The 19947-nt window shown below is 41.7% G+C and overlaps 1 protein-coding gene across 12 annotated transcripts in view; it reads left to right on the top strand.

Moving 5' to 3' along the window:
• GALC (galactosylceramidase) overlaps positions 1-19947 on the top strand; it is a 147916-nt gene that overhangs the window by 39887 nt on the left and 88082 nt on the right. For 6 of the 12 annotated variants that reach the window (XM_023255913.2, XM_045060338.1, XM_019833440.3 and 3 more), the window contains 7 exons: positions 1381-1470; positions 2232-2318; positions 4424-4574; positions 6609-6789; positions 10230-10393; positions 12012-12088; positions 17990-19901. In XM_023255913.2, coding sequence (XP_023111681.1) covers positions 1381-1470; positions 2232-2318; positions 4424-4574; positions 6609-6789; positions 10230-10393; positions 12012-12088; positions 17990-18136 — 897 coding nt within the window. In that variant the 3' untranslated portion in view covers positions 18137-19901. Of the gene's footprint in view, positions 1-1380; positions 1471-2231; positions 2319-4423; positions 4575-6608; positions 6790-10229; positions 10394-12011; positions 12089-14416; positions 14534-17989; positions 19902-19947 lie in introns of those variants that run through there. The other 6 variants (XM_023255914.2, XM_023255917.2, XM_045060337.1 and 3 more) reach the window with 2 other exon arrangements.

Here is a 19947-nt window from a genome sequence, read left to right as displayed (position 1 = left end):
AAGTTTTTCCCTGTGGTTCCTCTAATATGTATATAATTTGTGTTGATGTCACCTTTCTTACTGTTGATGATGGCAAGTTGTGTTTTCTTTTTATCCTGATTTCCTGATTAGTCTAGCTAGAAGTTTATCAATTTTATTGATTTCTTGAAGAATCAGCTTGTGTTTCTTGATCATTCTCTCTCGTTTTTCTGGGTTTTGTTTACGTGATTTCTCCTTTGCTCTTTATTTTTTTTTTCTTTGTTTTGCTTACTTTGGCTCTTAATTTGCTCCTTTCCTACTATCTCCGGGTGGAAGCTGGAGTGTCATATCTTTCTTCTGTAATCAGTGTTCAGTGCTGTAAATTTGCTCCTAAGTACTCCTTTCGTGGCATCCCACAAATTGTACGTTGTATTTTTATTTTGATACAACTCAAAATTCTTTCTAATTTCCCTTTTTATTTTTACTTTTTCTTTGAAACATGGCTTATTTAGAAGTTTGTTATTTGGTTTCTAAATATTTTGGAATTTTTCTAGAGGGTTTTCTGTTATTTATCTCTGATTTCATTCTCTCGTGTGGTCAGAGGACATATTTTGTGTGACTTGAATCTTTTTGAACGTTGAAACTTCTCTCATGGCTGAGAATATGATGCTCCCTGGTCAATGTTGCATGTGCCCTTGAAAAGGATGTGCGCTCTGCTCTTGCTGGGGGAGGTGGTCTACAGATGTGAGTCCAGGCCAGCTCCTGGTAGTTGTGCAAATCGCCTCTATCCTTGTTGCTTTTCTGTCTAGTTGTACATCATCTATTGAGGATGAGGCATTGAAATCTCTAACAACAATTGTAACTTTTTTATTGCCCACAAAGCCTGGCCTTCTGCTTCAGTGCTCTGGGATTGTTGAATCCCCTGAAGTGGGATTATGTCTCATAATTCTTTTGATCCCAGCCCATAGTGACTATTTTTAGTAAAAAATGATGTTGTCAATTTGAGAACTGTTGGTTGTATGTACTTACTGAATTTAGTTGTGTATTTGAAGTTTATGTTAAGATGAGATGCCTTTTTGGTGAAAACATACAAGCATTTGCTTTTCATTTGATGCATTTTACGTGGAATAACATTATAATATAAAAATTAATATAAAATGACTCTGCAGTTTAGCTGTGAATTTAAAGTTTATTTCAGTCAAAATGCCAGGGAGCTTTACTTCTGACTAGACATATTCAATAGACTTTCAGTACAGGTTATACTAGAAAAAAAGTCTTCAGCGATATGGAGTAAACTCTTATTTTTCACCTAATATGTGTTATTCTGTTAATCTTGGGCCTTAAATGTTTAGTTTTTTTTTTTTTCCTCTATAATAGCTTGTATATCATTTGGGTTACTTACATGACTTTTTTTTCTCCTAGAGCCATAAACATTCTAGGTGTATACGGCCGTTTCTGCCTTATTTCAATGTGTCGCACCAGTTTGCTACCTTCCTTCTAAAGGGCTCTTTTGTAAGTAAATATGTGGGACTTTTATTTTGGTTTTGATTTGAGAATTTATATATTTTATCACAGGCTAGCCCTTCTCAAGTGAAGTCTTATGTGTGTTACCAGCTATTAAGCATTTGTACATAAATGAATAGAAGCAGTGGTGTTTTCTATCTGCTAACTGGTTTTAGTCAAACAGCGGGGAAGCCACTAGCAGGCAAAAGTCTCCATGGCTTTGAAGAACACTTACCCAAAGTCACTTGCAGCAAAGTTGTTCTTGTTGGTAGAAGCATCAATTATGTAGTCTAGGGAACTTTCAAACTTTGATCTTTTCAGTATTCTGTACAAAGAAACAACAACAACAACAACAATGTAAAAAGGCACAAGATTCTTGTTATTTCTACCTATTGTTAGATTTGAATACAGAAAATACAGTGCCTTTTCTGACTACTAATTATGTAAGAATTGTTCTATTAGTACCAGAAAATTCCTAAAAAGCATTTCACACAGGTACAATAGTGAGTATTTTTGAAGCAAAGGCACCAGAATCTTTTTAAATGTTTGCCAAAAGTCTGTTGTATTTACAGGACATAAAGTATTTGCTTGAACAATTTCTTCCTACTTTCAGAATGTTGCTATTGATGACTTGAGGTAGGTCTTTGGCAAATAGAAATAGAGTGTGCATTATCAGCGGTTCATTCTTGCTGGTACTTACTCATTTTGGAAATCGTCAGAGGATGTGATGACCTACTCAATTATGCTTTTTTTGTGTGTTTTCTCCTCAGAGTGAAATACCAGAGCTACAGGTGTGGTATACCAGACTTGGAAAACCATCGAAGAGATTTCTTTTTAAACAACTGGATTCTCTATGGGTAGTTTTCAAATAAATTCATATGTTTTAAACATTGCAAACAGTAAAAGAGAACAGACATTTGATTAATGAATTAAGAATTTTTAATTTTATAACTGATTTTGTGGCTTAAGTATAATAGAGCTAAAGTTGTTCCCAGCGGGTGTGAGTGTGTGTGTGTGTGTGTGTGTGTGTGTGTGTGCGCGCGCATTTATAGAAATCCTCCTCAAGGCATAATAGGAGTGTGTGTGTTTATAGGTGTGTTTGCTCTTAGTATCTAGTTTGCCACAGTGAATGGTACCCCCATCCCTTGGCCGCCCAAGTCACAAAATTGAATCTCATCTGCGACTGTCTTTTCCCACCTACTCTTTCTTTATACACCATCATTGATCAAGTATAGAGCATTCTATCACTGACATGTTTTTCTTACACGATCCTTTCTCCTCCATTCCCACTGGCTACTGCTTATTTCAGTTCCTTATTACGTCTCTCCTAAGATTTTGGAAACTACCTTCTGTTTTCTCAGCCTCCAGTCTGACTCTGTCCGGGCCACCCATCACACTGCGACCAGAATCCAGATCTGGTTTTTGTCAGTCCATTGTTTAAGTCCCTCAGTGATTTTTCCTGTGAGTTGACCTCCCTTAGTGTAGCACATGACCCTCGTTGTCACCGCATGGGGTAAAAGACTGCTTTCGTCTCTCTACGCGTGTTCTGCTAACGTGGCCTGTACACACGAATCTTCTTGCATTTTTCACAGCATGGCATGTCACTTTACTCACCTCTGTGACTTTGCACATGCTTTTTCTTCCTTCAAAACTCAGCTGAAGTGTCGCTTCCCCTGAAGCTTTCCCTACCAGTCTTAGCTCACGGCCATCTAGGCACGGGTCCTTACTTAAACACTTCCCTCACCATACCGGGCACGTTGAGGATTGGAGACCTGCCTCATTTAGCTTTTTACCTCAGGTCCCTGCTACTGTGCTTAGCACATGGGGGTTCCTCAGTAAATGTTTCAAAGAACGAATTGGTCCAAGTAGGCACACTACTTCATGTAACTGACACAAATCTACTTTTCCTGGAAACTGTTAATGTTCTGTGAATCAGTTAGTCACCATCAGTGATTGAACACCGGTCATATATTAAATTCTAAAAATGAACAGTCTGCTTTTTGTACAATAAATTGCTAGAAATAGGATAGTAAAATTGATTTTCCCCATAATAAAATAATATCATTTGGGGGGTATACCTGAGCCAGAATATGGTGTTACGTATTTCATAGGTCTGACCAACAATTTATTATTAAAGCAAAGGTATGCTATAAACCCCTTTAATTCAAAGTAGGACAAAAAGCTGCTCAAATTTCACAAAATGGGCATACATCTAATGCCTACATTCATTATGCAGAGGATTCTGGTGTCTTCAGAGATCTACATTTAGCATAGAACAGCTGTGATGTAGGGAGTGTTTCTTGAAGGTCATGCCCCGAGCTAAGCATTTTATAAACATTGTCTTATTTAATCCTCACAACAGCCCTACGAGGTATGTATTTTCCCCCCTCATTTTGTGGAGATGTGGCTTAAAGAGATTAAGTTGCCAAAAGCATAGATGTGACATAAACCTAACTTGCTAATTGAAATATGTATGGAACATGAAAGAAGCAGGACTTGTTTTTCTTAATAGTAGAAGGTTTTTTGTGCTTAACAGCTGGTTAAGCTGTTTATGGACTTTTCCACCTTAGTAAACTCCTAAACACTAAATAGGCAGATCTCTTATTTACATACATGTATTGAACACACACAGGCTTTGAGAGCTTGTAGTCTAATGGAAAAGAACAGACTAATAGAAATAGGTTTTGGTGTTGTCTAGTCATCCTTCCCTCCATGTAGTGAAATTCTTTTAAAGTCCTACCTACAAAGTAGAATTTTATAAAGTCTTCTGAATAACTTAAGAAAAAGATCGCAAAGACCTTGGTATTGGATGTATCCTTCACAAGTGGTTATGAAGTTGTAACAGAAGTGAGTTTGGCTCTTTTTTTTTTTTTTTTTTTTTTTTTTTTTTCAAAAAGTTATTTGGCCCAAATGAGAGGAGCCCAACGCAGCTGGCCTTGACCTCCGTGTTTTCTTTTCTCAGCTTCTCGACAGCGGTGGCGCTTTCACGCTGGAGCTGCAGGAAGACGAGCTCTTCACCCTCACCACTCTCACCACCGGGGGCAAGGGCAGCTGCCCGCCGCCTCCAGAGTCCCAGCCTTTCCCGCAGGTGTATGATGATGATTTCGATGTTGGTGAGTTTTTCATTCTTTGCTTGTTTTTTTAAAACTAAAACTTAACCTACCTAACCAGTAGTGGGTAGATTTCTATGTGTCGAACTCGTGCGTGATAAAGTGGCTGTAAAATGTAGCTGTAAATGTCCACGTGGTAACTGAGGTCTCATTTTTGTGTTACCTCAAGGTGACTCTCGACTTGAGGACCCTGTAGTTTTCAGTGCCAGAAAAAAAGCGTAGAGGTCAATGTCAGAACGAGAGCTATAATCCTAATTTGGTTTCGGTGAAGCCTGAGGTTTATTACCCTGCCGCTTCCCTGTTAGCGGAAGCCATTCCTGGCATCCTCCTGTAGCCCCAAGGTCAAGTGACTTCTCTTTCTTCAGTGTCAGGGGCCTGATGGCTGAGGGCAGCAGTGCTCCCCTTGGCTACTTCACCTCATCGTCTGCTCTGCCCGGGAGTTTTATACTTGCACTCTCCTGCTTTTCTAGGAAGAGCTGTCCTAAAGCTGTTGCAAAAGCTTTTGATTTTCGGTAATTTAGCAGAACTGCTGGACACGTGAGAAGGCACGGTCATCGTGGTGATAGCCCAGGTCACTCAGTAGGTGACGGAACTTGTTGATTAGTTAGACGTGCAGCTTGTGGACCTCACAGGCAGGGTCAGCTGGCTCTCGTATTTGCTCCTAAGATCTGTGGCTGTAGGAGAGACACAGGCAGGGAGACTGCCGTTGTGAGAGAGTGACTTGACCCTCCTATCGCCGCAGGGCTGCTGTTTCCAGCATGGTTGGTTGGAGACTCCTGGTACCCCCTCCCGATGACCCCGGCTCACTGCCCAACCACAGGGTCTCATGTCCCTTTCCCAGCAAGTGATGTCCTGGTTAACTGCAGGACGATGCCCTTTGGACTGTGTACTGGGCTCCTCTCAATTATTTGCATGACATGGACCACAGGGACTCCCAGGGTTGCTTGGTGCCTTGTTTTCTTGCAGTTCTCTGAAGTGGCCTCTTAGATGAATCGGCGAATTATGCCGCCAGGCATAATCCTGTTGCTTTCCTTTGCTGACTTCTGTGTCAGCAGAGGTAACTGTTCTTGCCCTCAGTAGATGAGGCCTTGCCCTGAGATATGGCCTCGTTAACCAGAGAGAAGTTCCCCTGGCACCAAAGCTATTCTGTGACCTGAGGAATGAAGGGCAGTTCGAAACCTTCAGATCTAAAATGTAATGCTCTGTTGACCACAAAATAAACTAAAACCTAAAGTTAAACACTGTAAGTCAGGCTGTAGCACTACTTTATATGGTTCTTAATTTCTCAAATTATGAATATGGAAGCATTTAGAAAAGCATGAAGTGTGAAATAGCTGTAAGATGATGACCAGAGTTGCTCTTCTATAGCCTTCAGCATTGTAAGACTGTAATTTAATAAAAACAAGAACAGATTCATAGTGTGGGCCCAACTGTTTTTGCCTCATTTTAGAAATAGAAGACAATTTGTAATTTGTAAATTCTGTAGTTGATATGGTGAGCCTTTTCTAATCTCCCAGCTGATGACTGTGACCCGGGGTTTAGAAACTTGTTTGACAGATGCTAGAAATAACAAAACCATCTCTTATTGAGCCGTTGCCAGATGCTGGTTTATGTACACACTTCACATACATTCTTTCATTTAATTCTCTTGTCCTCATGCCCACTTAGAAATGAGGGAACTTGAGAGGCGCCTGCGTGGATCAGTCGGTTAAGCGTCTGAATCTTGATTTGGCTCAGGTCCTGATCCCAGGGTTGTGGGATCAAGGCTGGCATCGGGCTCTGTGCTGAGTGTGGAGCCTGCTTAGGATTCTCTCTCTCCCCCTCTCTCTGCCCCTCTCTCCTGTTTGTACTCTCTCTCTCTGTCTCTCAAATAAAAAAGAAATCAATCAATATTAACCTAAACCCTAAACTTCCACTTGTTATTAGTGTCATTTACTTATTTAGGACTTTTCAAAGTGTTTTAAAATGTGCTGAAGTATCAGCAGAGATTCTGTGAAGACTTTGTACTAAATGGAGAATTTATTGTGTTCTGAACAGATTACCCGTTTTTTAGTGAAGCTCCGAATTTTGCAGATCAGACTGGTGTCTTTGAATACTTTACGAATATCGAAGACCCTGGAGAGCATCGCTTCACGCTGCGCCAAGTTCTCAATCAGCGGCCCATTACCTGGGCCGCTGATGCATACAACACTATCAGTGTTATAGGAGATTACAAATGGTATGTAAAATTGGTGTGCGTATGTAGACCTGGTTGAAATAACCTCTCATGTTGTCGAATATGTCCTGAAGTGAAGACTTTTCAATGGTCTTCCTTGTATAAGAATCTAATAAGTGTGTGATAATTGCTGAATATCATGACCACAAGCCACGGTTATGATGCCTCAGTGTCCTTCCCTCAGATTTGCTCAATTTAATAGTGATTGTTGCTGGAACAGATTGATTTTAGTATAAAAATTGCGGACTTTTGGACCCAGTTATAATTGAAGATTTATTTATAAATAGACATTGTGATTTGTGGGGTTTTTGTGGATTTGCTGGAGAGTTCATTTGTTGATCTGGGGTTGCCACCTGCTGGATCCATTCTAGACTTACACTGTTTTAGCCTTCGTGGAAAATCTGTTTACCAGGTGACGGTAGATGGCAATAGTGAGAAGCAGATTGGCCTTTACTATCATTCCCCCTCGCCTGCCCTAGAGTACTACGGAGGATTGGCTGTCTCTGAACCCAAACTCTTATTTCTGGCTGGGACTCTAGAAATATCGAGAGACTCCTTAATTATAGTAGAGAGATGAGATCGAGCACCATCCAAAGAGTAACCGAGAGTATTCATAACTTTGAAGATTTTATGTATTGAGATGGCAGTACTCCTCTTTCCTGCTGCAGTGGGTAAGGAGGTGGGGAGAGGTGGAGGGGGAAAGTGGGGAGAGAGGGAAAGAGCCACAGGGTCTGAGAGAGAAAGAACCAGGAGAGAGCAGTGATGCCTGTCGAGAGGCATCGTTTTCATCGTTCTTAGCCCTGCTTTCATTGTGTGATTCCCTGCTCAGGAATCTGCAGTGACTCTCTTCAGCTACCGAATCAGATCTCATCGTCTGTGTCTGACTTCCAAGACCCTTTCACATTTGGGCTCATCCTATTTGTTATGTACTCTTTCCCAGTATTTCCTCCTGGATTCAAAGTAGCCAGGTCTGTTCAGAGATTCCCCACAAGTCCCATGCTCATTTCTTTTTTTCTGGCTGCGACTCCCTCTAACGTGGGGAAAGGAGGGAAGGAAAACTGGGTCATACTTCCCACAACTACCTGTGGCAGAGCTATCATCCTCCCCACCTTACAGATCAAGAAACCAAGACTTCCGGGTAACATTTGCCTGAGATCCTATACTTGTAAGTTCTAGAACTAGGGTGAGAGGCCAGGACTGTCTGGTGCCGTAGCTCCTCTCTTTGGACTACACCTCACTGCTTCGTTTTAATCGTTGTCTTCTTCCTAAGACGAGCGGGGGATGAGTGTGGTTTACCTATAGTGCTGTTTTAGAAACTCGGCTCTCAGTGTGTGCACAGCCATCATTTCTTCAGGACCGTATTTGTGGTGGGACTTTCCCTCTCATACTTAGGTTTAGTTGAGTCCCAACCCAGTAATTTGACTATGGAGGGTAGGCTTTCCTGAGGCTACTCAAGACTTTCATCGTATTAGCGAGCTTTGGTTGGGATCTGCGGACGGTCCACAAAATGACCTCTCACTGCACACATCCCAGCTTTGCATCCCTTTGGATAAGTTTGCTTAATGCACAGGCTGGTTTTTGTGCCCTTAGCACGACCAAGAGGTTGTGGCTGTGGAAGACCAGACCACGCTTTTATTCTCCTTCATTCGCTGTAAAATTGCGGGCAAGTTCTGCCTGGGGAATCTCCATTCTGGAATGTGATGTAAACAAAGGAGGTTAGATCTTCTCCCACCCTGACTCTAAATAGAGTAAGTTTGTGGTGCTGTAACACATTCACACTTCTGATGAGTCAGAACAGAGGTAGGGGATGTATGGAGCACTTCTGATCCTTAGTAGTTTCCTGCTGGTGACAGTCTGTAGAGAGACCAGCTCCCTCTGCTGGGGAGGATGTACAAGAGAGACTGTGCTTCTGTTAACTTTGCATTGGACTTTTCTGTAAAGTAGCCCAGCTTTGGTTAGACGATTCAACGTGGATTTTCCTGATTGTTGTGTGCCTGTTGTAGCTACTTCCTTTATATTTTTCATTACAGAGTAAAATTTTATTGTGCAAAATTCACTGATAAAAATCTGAGAAGTGTGAAAGCCACATAATTCTAGATCTAACTTTCCCCGCTTCCAAAATACATTTCTTGACATTCTTAGTTTTCTTTTAGGTAAATTGCTTGCCTTATTACTTGGCTTTGTGCATGCTTGCTTTCCTGTTCACAGTTCAAGTTTGAGTAGGAGGTAAATTATTTTCAGAGATCATTTTGGCTTGGGGTGGTTGTATCATTGCAGAAGGCATCTAGTAGGGTTTATAAAAGAAGCCTGGAGCAGAGCTCACTGTTAAAGCTGTAGTAGCTGATTGGCTGAATTTCCTCTCCTTTGATGTGCCCCTGTTGATCAGTGATGCCGGGCCAGGGTTTTACTGTCCCTATAGGGACAGGGATGCTCTGTAGGGGAAAATGGCTCTCAGAGTAGGGATTCCTGAACCAGTGGCACCGGCATCACCTGGGAATTTGCTAGACATGCAGATTCAAGAGCCCAGCGCAACCCACCTGAGTCAGAAGCTGTGGTCTGGGGCTGACAGACTGACTTTCACAAGCCCTCCAGGCAATTTCAGTGCTGCTCAAATTTGAAAACCCCTGCTGTAGTGTCAGGAGAGTTGCCTCTGTCTTTGCAGAGAAATACCTTTAGATCTTTCTTCTGGGGTTTTTAAGTCTTGCTCGAGTTAAAGGTAAATATTAGCTCCAAAGTATGTTCTCCTAGGGGCTCCAAGCTTTTGTCTTCACTGCTTCTCTTAGCAGATGGAAATTTAGTAAATTTTTTTTTCAGAATTGTATGGAAACAGACCTTTTATGCATTCCTATGGGGAAAAAAGGCTTCTTTTAACATTATATTGTTAGGTTGAGAAGTTGTTTTATCATAGATCAGAAATGTGTTTTTTTTTTTTTTTAAGTTTATTCACTTATTTTGAGAGAGAGAGAGAGAGAGAGAGAGAGCGGGAGGGGCAAAGAGAGAGGGAGAGAGAGAGAATCCCAAGTAGGCTCCATGCTGTGGGTATAGAACCTGATGCGGGGCTCGAACACATGAACTGTGAGATCATGAGTTGATCTGAAAGAGTTGGATGCTCAACAGACTGAGCCGCCCAGGCACCCCAAGAAATGTGTTCTTAAGAGACTTAAAACCATAAATACTATTTTTCAGTAACTCATTGAAAGAGGCAACGAAATGGCTTAACTTTAGTCACATAAAACTTAAAAGTGTTATCAATGAAGATGCTTTTTTTTTTTTCCCCCATCAATGAAGATTCTTGAAGCCCATCCCTGCCACAAACACAGATTTAGCAAGTCACATATTCACCTCAATTAGAAGTTTGGAGGCATGTGGCTGTGAAATGACACATTTGTGCCTTACCTGGAGTGGCATAATAAAAGGTGCTAATGAACAGTTTCACTCTGCAGGTCCAACCTGACTGTGAGGTGTGATGTTTACATAGAGACTCCTGAGAAGGGAGGCGTGTTCATTGCGGGAAGAGTAAATAAAGGTGGTATCTTGATTAGAAGCGCTAGAGGAGTTTTCTTCTGGATTTTTGCAAATGGAACCTACAAAGTTACAGGTGACCTAGGTAAGTGACTTCTTCTGTATGTAGCGCATGACTTACTCTGAAATATGTTGTGAGCTTCTTACTGTGTGATGAGAGAGAGCTTCATCTCTAGGTGCTTGGACATCTATTTGGGAAGAGATTCAGCACATTTGAGCCAACACCAAATGATTCAAAATCATAGAGTTAATGAGAGAGGCGGCTGTGGAAAAGAAGGTTGTGTAGAGCTCTTTCAGGTGGAGCTGAGCTAGGCGGTCAGGATAGGATTTGCATAGCCTGGGGTGATGTGGACATAGTGGGGAGAGAATGCTCAAGAAACACCGTAAGTAAAAAGCAAGACTATAAGAATGTGCTGGTATGCTTAGGGAAGTAGAAGGAGAGGGGTTGGTCTGCTTAAAATGGAGATACCCTGAGGGCGCTTGGGTGGCTCAGTAGGTAAAGAGTCTGACTCTTGATTTCCGCTCAAGTCATGATCTTAAGGTTTGTGAGTTCGAGCCCCGTATTGGACTCTGCCCTGACACTGGGGAGCCTGCTTGAGATTCTCTCTCTCTCTCTCTCTCTCTCTCTCTCTGTTCCTCCCCCACTCATGTTCTCTCCTTCTCTCTCTCTCAAAAATAAATAAACATTTTTTAAAAACGGAGATAGCCCGTTTCCCAATGTAGTTAATAATTTGACACTTTTCATTCATCTTAACAGCCCTTGTCTTATGTAGAATAGCATCTTATTCAGGAGAGGTGCTTAGAGTGTGTCCATGTTGAATTCTGTCTAATTCACTGTGGTGTTGGTGCCCCCTGCTCTGTGGAAACAGACTGTATTGGTGCTGCCTCTTCTGGATTCTCAGTCTCTTGACTTTGTCCTGCATTAGTGAAAAAAATCTTCTCTCCTGTAGTTTGTTACTCTTTGCCTCTTGCTAGGTGGAAAGGGCTCCACAAGTAATGAAGAAAGAGTGGGTAATAAGGACACCAGAGTAGGAATTGCAGAATCATAGCATGACCCATCTAGAACATTCCTCACTGATTTTCCAAACCAGAAACCAGTCCAAACCAGGGAGGTTAATCGATTTTCCCAAAGTCTCAAAATGAGTTGGTGGTAGAATTAGAACTAATGATTTAAATCTGCGTCTTTAGTCCCCCCTGTTCTTGTGTTTTAAACTGCCCACTCAACATCTCATCCGCTTTCTCTCAGCCGTTCAGATAGAATATATCCCCAGATTAACTGTTTTCTCTAATTCTCAGTTCACGCTCTATCTATGTAAGCAGTTACACTAGCTCGAAATCTTACGGTGACCTTTGACTACCACTCTTTTTTCTTTATATCCAGTCCAGTCAAGTATAAACCTACGCCTGAACTGTAGAAGCCAACACATTATACTGGGGATGGTTTGTAAATTTATTTCACTGGTTCTCCCGTGAGCTCACATATGATATATGTCTCAGAGTAGGCTCCCAGTACGTGCTTGTGGAATGCATGCCCGAATGAAGGATGTTTTGTTTTAAATCAGTAGTAGATCTGGAAATGTGGATCTTTGTTAAGGCTTACTTTACTGCATACACATGCCTCCCGAGAATCCCCACTGAGCTATGTGATTCTGTGATTTAGATTTTAAAAATATATCAGTTAGGATAATCTTTGTGTGTTGCAGCTGGATGGATCACATATGCTTTAGGACATGTTGACGTTACAGCGAAAAGATGGTATACGCTCACATTAATTATTAAGGTAAGTATTGCTGATCAGAATACCTGGAGGTAAAATATTCTTTTCTTGTGCTTTTCTAGCATTTTCTGTCCTCAAATGAGAGGGGGAAAAGTGTGATAAATACAGTGATGGAAATAGGCAGAGAATCTGCTGGGATACCAGCAGACTCTAGGGTGATAGTATATGTCAGGGTAAACCTGTATGAGAACCATCAACTGTTGACTTTATCACCCCATGATTTTTTTAAATTTTGGTTTTGTTTTTTTCAACTCAGGAGTAGTTGGTAAATAGTCAGTAATTGATTTATTTTTTTCCAAGTTGGCCTGAACCAAGATTATAATTGGAGCTTATAGATATAAGCAAAATCACATAAATTTATTTTCGGTGGTTGAGACTAATTTGGTTTTCAGAGAGAAGTACAATTTTTTAGAAGTTGGTTTCCATGAGTATTTTTTTGTCATGGAAGGTACCAGATAAATCGTAGGATAAGAATGTCTAAAAATACTTGTCAAAATTGCTGAGTGATCATGAGTTCTTGATGGACACGCATTCAAGGGATGTGTAGAAAATTCTTCTGTGTACTATACTACTGCTCTCTGCCATTATAATTCTGTCATAATTTGATTTAGGTTACAACAAGCAGTAAACTATGGAATTCAGGTAACTTTTTGAAATTGTTCTCATCTCTTGCCCAGCCACCAAAAAATGATACAGTAACATTTTCCAGGCAGTAACAGTAGGCTTTGAACATCTGGTTTGTGTGTGGCATAGTTTATTTAACTCTGCCACACTCTATGGCACAACTTTGTTCCCCGTTCTTTCCTCTTCTGGTGAATGGAGGCAGAATGGGCTGGCTTTCCTTGCAGGTAGAGGGGAGGGGTCTTCTACATGCCTCCTGGGATGCACACGTGCTGGTGTTTGTTCAGGCAGATGTTTAGAAATGGAATTATATTTACAGTCTTGACAGATACTGCCCTATTGCTAGCCAAGCTGTATCCACTTTTATAGCAGTTATAATATATTACCTATTTTTAAAGATTTTTTTCAAACTAATTGACGTGATTTATATTTCCTGGATAATTAGGGAGGTTGCACATCTTACTGTGTTTATTGGCTATTTGTATATATTTTTTTTCTCTTCTCTGAAGTTACCCATTCACATTCTTTCCTCATTTTCTTACTGTGTTTTCTTTTTCTGATGGATCCATATGAATTTATGATATATTTTGAGTAGTGACCCATTTTCTTTTTTTTTTTTTTTTTTAGTTTTTTTTTTTTTACATTTATTTTATTTTTGAGAGGCAGAGAGAGACAGAGCACAAGTGGGGGAGGGGCAGAGAGAGAGGGAGACACAGAATCCGAAACAGGCTCCAGGCCCTGAGCTGTCATCACAGAGCCCGACGTGGGGCTCGAACTCACAAACCGTGAGATCATGACCTGAACCGGAGTCCGACGCTCAACCGACTGAGCCACCCGGGCGCCCCTATTTTGAGTAGTCATCCATTTTCTGTTACTTATGTTACAAATATTTTTTGTGTCTTGTGTGTTTTAATTTCTAATGGTATGTTTCGCAGATAGAAGTTTTAAATTTTGGTGCTGTCAAGTATTTCGCTTTTTTTTCAGTGCTTTTATGTTTTATTTAAGAAAGCCTGCACCTTTCTCACGGTTAGGAACATTTCTTTTCCTCTAAACTAAACAAAGTTGAGGATTTTTTTTTCCTGTTGGAGTCTTTAATACATCTGGAATTTATTTGTGAATCATAAGGGGAAGATCCCAATATAATTTTTTAAACGAATGGATAGCCATCATCATTTATTACCACAGACCGTCCTTTTGTCTATGATTTGAAGGCTAACTCTTTGATGTAACAAATCATCACATGTGCATAGGCTTCTTTCTGAACTTTGTTCTTTATAGTGCTTTGTCTTATCCAGTATCACTCTTTAAAACACTTGATTACAGGGGCTCCTGGGTGGCTCAGTCAGTGGAGCGTCCGACTGTGGCTCAGTTCGAGCCCCGCGTCGGGCTCTGTGCTGACAGCCTGGAGCCTGCTTCTGCTTCTGTGTCTCCCTCCCTCTCTGCCCCTAACCCACTCACATTCTTTCTCTGTCTCTCTCAAAAATAAATAAACATTAAAAAATAAATAAATAAAACACTTGATTACACAGTTTACCCCTTTACTTCCTTCAGGTTCTTTCCTGACCACCTTATATAAAATAGCACCCACCTCCTTTTGTGTCCCTCCCCTCCACCCCGCCCCCCCCCACCACTGCCAGTTTATTTTTCTTACCTCCTGACGTCACACGGATTCTGCTGATGGTTTTTGCCCTTGCCTCCTCCCTTCACTAGAAAATGGCTCCTTCAGTGACAGGCCTCTTTCGCCAAACACTGCTGGCTCTCCGGCATTCCTGGCATGTCTGCCATCAGAGCCTGGTGAATTCTGGCGAGTGAGTGAATGGATGCCCCTGAGGGCAAGTCCCCCATGATTTCTTTTTCCAAATTATCCTTTGTAAATTAAAAAAAAAAAAGTATATTTATTTCTTGTATGTGAACTTTTAAAACATCTTTTCGATTCCATGAAAAATGCAGCCAGTATTACGTTGAAAATTTATACATCAATTTGGGCAAAACCAACTTTTTTTTAGAATGATGTGTTTCCCCCCTGCACGACCATGAGGACAAGAACAGGCTGCATTTGCCACTGTGTCCTCCAGTTTTATTTAGTGGTTCTTGCATACTTCTTGTTAGGCTTATTTTTAGCAATGTTTTGAATTTTTTGAAACCATGAAAGGGATTGAAAAAATAAACGTCCTTAATTTTTCTCAGGTGCTTTGTAGACAGGGGTAAGAAAATCAGCAGGGCTTGCTGGAAACAGGTGCCTTCTGGGCCCCTGCTTGTTCCTTCCTCCTCACCCCGTGCGTTGTCCTGTGCCTCTGATACAGTCACTCTGAACTGTTCGAGGTGTATCTTCTGGTATCTCTTTAATAAAAAGTGACTTGTAACTTCTAGAAATTAGCTCCGGTCTCGCCACTGGAACAGGCGGGGATTTTGCAGATGTAACACCCGCGCCAGCGCCAGCCCCACCGTTTCTTGTTCCGTCGTCCGGGAGCACCCGGCTTCCCTCTCGCGTTTCAACTCTGGGCACTTCGAGGCCTCCTCCCACTCTGCAGTCTGGTCAAGCCCCCGTCTCCTGGTTGAGTTCTTCACACGCCTTGTACCGCTTAGCTTTTCTTTATTGTGTGAGTTGGTGGGTATGTCTCCCACTAGAGCGTAAGCTCCATGGAACGGGGGCCTTGCCTTTCTTGTTCATCCTAAATTCCCAGTCCTTTAATAGCACTTGGCAAATAGTTTTTTGCATGAAGGAAAAGGCAAAGCAAAACAACATCTTGTTCGATGGTCCATTTTCCAAATTACAGCTAATAGGAGGATTTTTATATTTTTTTTACTTAAGTCTTTCATTGGTCACCTACATGCCAGGTACTGGCATTAGCGAAATTATGAAGGTCATGGTTTTCCAGTTAAAATAACCAGTTGTCCCTCAGCTTGCCTCTTCCTATCGTGTTTCTCTCCCCACTGTAGATCCATAATCACAGACGACGACAGCTTTACCGGTAACAGATCTGGTTTGAAACTAGCCCACAGGCTGTGTATCAGACTGAAAGCACTGTGAGGCCAGCTTCAGTGTTCGTTTTCCTCCTTTTACCATCACCGAGACCAGCGTTTAGGAGGATTTTATATCATTTTGTCCTTGGCCCTCTTTCACTGCTTCTCAGCACTACTGAGGTGGTGGTTAGAGCGATAGACTGAAGCCTTACTATGTTCCGCCTGCAAGTGTTTTATGTTGCTCAGCTTTTGTTTTCCCGTCCATAATATCAGGAATATCCATAATATCACATCCTTCTTACGAAGATCAAATGAGATTATATATATGAGCGTTTGGTACGGTACTTGTTACATGGTAAGCACTTCTTGACTAGAGTGAATATTCTTAGCAGTAGGCATGTTTGAACCAAGCAGAGCAGCATTCATATTTCCTTGCTGATGCATCCTGACTCCCCGAAAGTTATTTCATTTCTTTGAGCTTCTATTTCTTGGTCTGTAAAAGGGACATAACTTCTGTAAGGTTGCTTGGGGTTAAATGTGTCTTATTCTTTCATTCCACACATTTCTATGAAGCACCTGTTATGTGTCCTTTTCTAGGTGGTAAGGGATGCAGCAGTAATGAAGACACACACGGTTCCTGCTCTCCTGGAGCCTGTATTCTCTAGGGCAGGGGTTGGCAAACCCTTTGTAAAGGGCCAGACAGTAAATATTTTAGGCTTCGTGGGCCATGTAGTCTGTGCAACTTTACTCAACTCTGCTTTTGTAGTGAGACAGCAGCCACGGACAGTAGATAAATGGATGCGTGTGGCTTTGTTCCGATAACATTTTATTTATAGAAACAGGTGGCTGGCTTGTGGGCCATAGATGGCTGCCTCTGGTTCTAGGACGGTAAAAACAACCCAAATCAGTCAGTCACATGGTGAAGACAAAACGGGACAGTGAGGTGAACGAGCTCCACTGTCCAGAGCGTCTAGGTAGAGAGGCGGGGGAAGCGCTCTCGCAGCTGGTGCGCTTTGAGCTGAGCCCTGCCCGATGGGAAGAGCACCTTGAGCAGAGGACCCTGCTGGTGACAGGCCTCGTGGGAGGGACCCTGCTGGTGACAGGCCTCGTGTGAGGGAGCCTGCTGGTGACAGGCCTCGTGGGAGGGACCCTGCTGGTGACAGGCCTCGTGTGCAGAGCAGCCCAGCGGCCAGAGGGCAGGGGTCGGGAGGAGGAGGTGATGTATACTTGTGCGCTATGGCTATGTATTGGCTCAGTGTTAATACCCCCCGTTGGCCGAGCAGCGGAAGGTGTTCAGTGAGCACTTTGAGAGCTGCGGGTAGCTGTGCACGCGTGTGGCTGTGCACGCGTGGCTGTGCACGCGTGTGCTGGTGGGAATATGTGCGGCCCTGAATGTGGAGTTGGGCAGCTATGATTCAAGTTGTAGCTCTGAATCTGATTTTGACTTTAAATCTCACGTCTCAGTATCTCCCTCCGTAACATGAAAGGGCGAAACGAACACCCATTGAACTGCAATTCTGTGACCTAAAAACAGGTTTTCTTTTGATCCATAGCCCAGTGCTTTGGATCGTTAGCTCTTCACCCTTTGAAATTAGCTACTTTTAAATGTTCAGCTGCAGTTGATACGCTCGTAAATGTGCTATAATAATGATGACAAGAGCTGGCATTTATTTTCCCCTGTGTGCCAGGCACTTGGCTAGGTAGGAATGGCTGCTATCTGAGGGAGTTATTTTGTAAGTCATTCATTTCTCTGGACGTCTCCCTTCTTACCCCTGACCCTCCCACCCCAACATCAGTTTAACTGATGGTTCCTAGTTTTATAACTTGAGGGTGGGCTCTCCATATGACTTTGAGGTGATAATTTGTACATGGAACAAAACGGATTTAGGTAAACGGAAGCTTTGGATCCGGTAGTCACGTCTGAAAAGCTGGTGGCCGTTAGCCACAACACGTGAGCATGCACGTACTTGCAAATTACAAATGTTTCTTTCTTTCAGTGGGCTTTTGTTTCAAACATTACAATGTTAGGAAAAGTTTTACATTTCTGTTGGTTTAGAGCATTTTGGTGGGGGACAAGGAAATATCAAGGTATTTATTCCTTGTGCTTCAGAAACTATTTACAAAAGTAGATAAGAATTTCCTCAGAGAATTTTTCCTGTATTTCAAACTTGCGCTCAAACCTGTGGAATTGTGTTTTGCCATGGTCTTAAGTGAGAAGGATGTTCGCTCCACGGAATAGATTGGCCACACGTATTAAGAAACAGACCTCAGAGGATCATTTTCATACGTCTTCAAGGGGTACATTTGTCTTTCCTCCAGGGCCGTTTCTCCTCTGGCACGTTGAATGGCAAGTCTGTCTGGAAGAATATCCCTGTGAGTTTCCCGAAGAATGGCTGGGCCGCGATTGGAACTCACTCTTTTGAATTTGCACAGTTTGACAACTTTCATGTGGAAGCCACAAGCTAATATTCACAGAGCACCGTAGAACACTCCTTGGATTTTCTTTCTTTCTTTTTGGTTTTGGTTCAGAGTCAATTCTTGCCTTGATGGATCAATACATGAGCCTCTCAGAGACTAAAAATAGTGAAGAGTAAATGGGGAGAGAAATATATTTTTGCTTGATCTTCTGGAAGATATTTTTAAAACTAATGCCGAGGGGAGACACGTGAATCTGTAACATTACCCGATATGGCCCCTAAAGTTCAAGCTGTACAGGGGTCCTGTTGTTAGGGGTGGTTTGGGTGGTTCACACCTTGAAGCCTTGGCTTTAATGCTGAGCTCGCTTTCTTCATCTTGTGTGCAAGGGCTCGTGCAGAGGGCAGTGACTTGATCTTCACAGAGGTGGACTGTGCGTCTGACTGAGCTGAGGGCCTCGTCTGGAGGTAATGCTGCCCCAGAAGGAGCTGAAGAACACTGGAAGTGCTGCTTTTTGAAAACCACTTCAACATGTTAATCTTACACTCTATGAAGAGTATTTTTTCTTTTCCTTTTTACAGTGATGCTTTTGAATTATAGATGAGTGGATGATTTGAAAAATGCCTCATTAATAAACTACCTCTAAAGCTACTTCTGCAGTAATAAATATGAGCAGATTAATTGGGTTATCTGCAGTTTTTAAGTCTTTAGATCCAGCTTTTAGTCGTGTAACCCTTAAAACTCTCTGAGAACATCTTCCCAGGTGGCTGGAAGGAAGAAGAGAATCCCACCTAGCCAGTGCTGCACGTGGCTCTCAAGATGATATTGTAGCAGTTTTCTTGTGTCTTATCTCATTGTGCCTTTCGTGGTCTGTCTTGTGTGTCACTGATGACAGACTAAAACAGCTAACGAATTATTTTGTCTTTGCTCTCGGAAGAAGGGGAACACTAAGCTTCTGCTGGTACATAGAATTGGATCATTCTCTAATATTGTGTGATTCGATGCATTTATTTCATTAAAGTACAAATGTGTTTGTATTTAAGTATGGGGAGCATATTTCTCATGCAGTGTAATTGATATCTAAGCATTAATAGACATCCTAGAAACAACTCACATCATTCATGTCGATAAAGTAAATTCTGGAATTCTTTTATAATGAAAGTTCAGAGCTTCACTGGACTAATTCTGCAATTTTGGAATTTGTAATAGTTCAGCATAGGTGAAATTAACAAAGTTGTGTATTTCTATTATAATAAGACAAGAAGGTAAATATTAGAATAAATCAGATTACAGAGAAAAATTTTAAATTAAAACCAAGTCTTAAGTGATTTCCATTCCGGTCTCTACGTATGTTTTTAAGTTAACTTTGTTGTGGCAGAATTCACATACGATAAAATGTTCTCATTTTAAGTGTACAGTTCAGTGAGCTTTGGTAGGTGGAAAAACCCACAAAACCAACACCCCAACTAAGATGTGGAACATTTCTGTTACCCCCAGAAAGTTCTCATGGGCACCTATCGTAATTTCCTCTCACCCGCACCCGTCTCGGGCAACCATCGATCTGATTTCTATTGATGCTGATAAATTTTCCTTGTTCTAAAAGTTATAAAAGTGGTATCATCCACTATGTAGTCCTTGCTGAATGGTTTCTTTCATTCAGCAAGATGCTTTGAGATTTGTCTATGTTGCTGTTTATATCAACGGTTTGCTCCTCATGTCAAAGAATATTCCATTGTATGGTTCTGCGACCATTTGTCATCCCCTTCTCCCACTTTCTGGTGTTGCAAATAAACCTGTCACGAACATTTGTGTACGAGTCTCTGTGTGGACGTGTGTTTTCATTTCTTAATAAATACCAAAGA

Source organism: Felis catus, chromosome B3 (assembly GCF_018350175.1).
Source record: "Felis catus isolate Fca126 chromosome B3, F.catus_Fca126_mat1.0, whole genome shotgun sequence".
Lineage (NCBI taxonomy): Eukaryota > Metazoa > Chordata > Mammalia > Carnivora > Felidae > Felis > Felis catus.
This window is presented reverse-complemented; position numbering and strand designations above follow the sequence as displayed.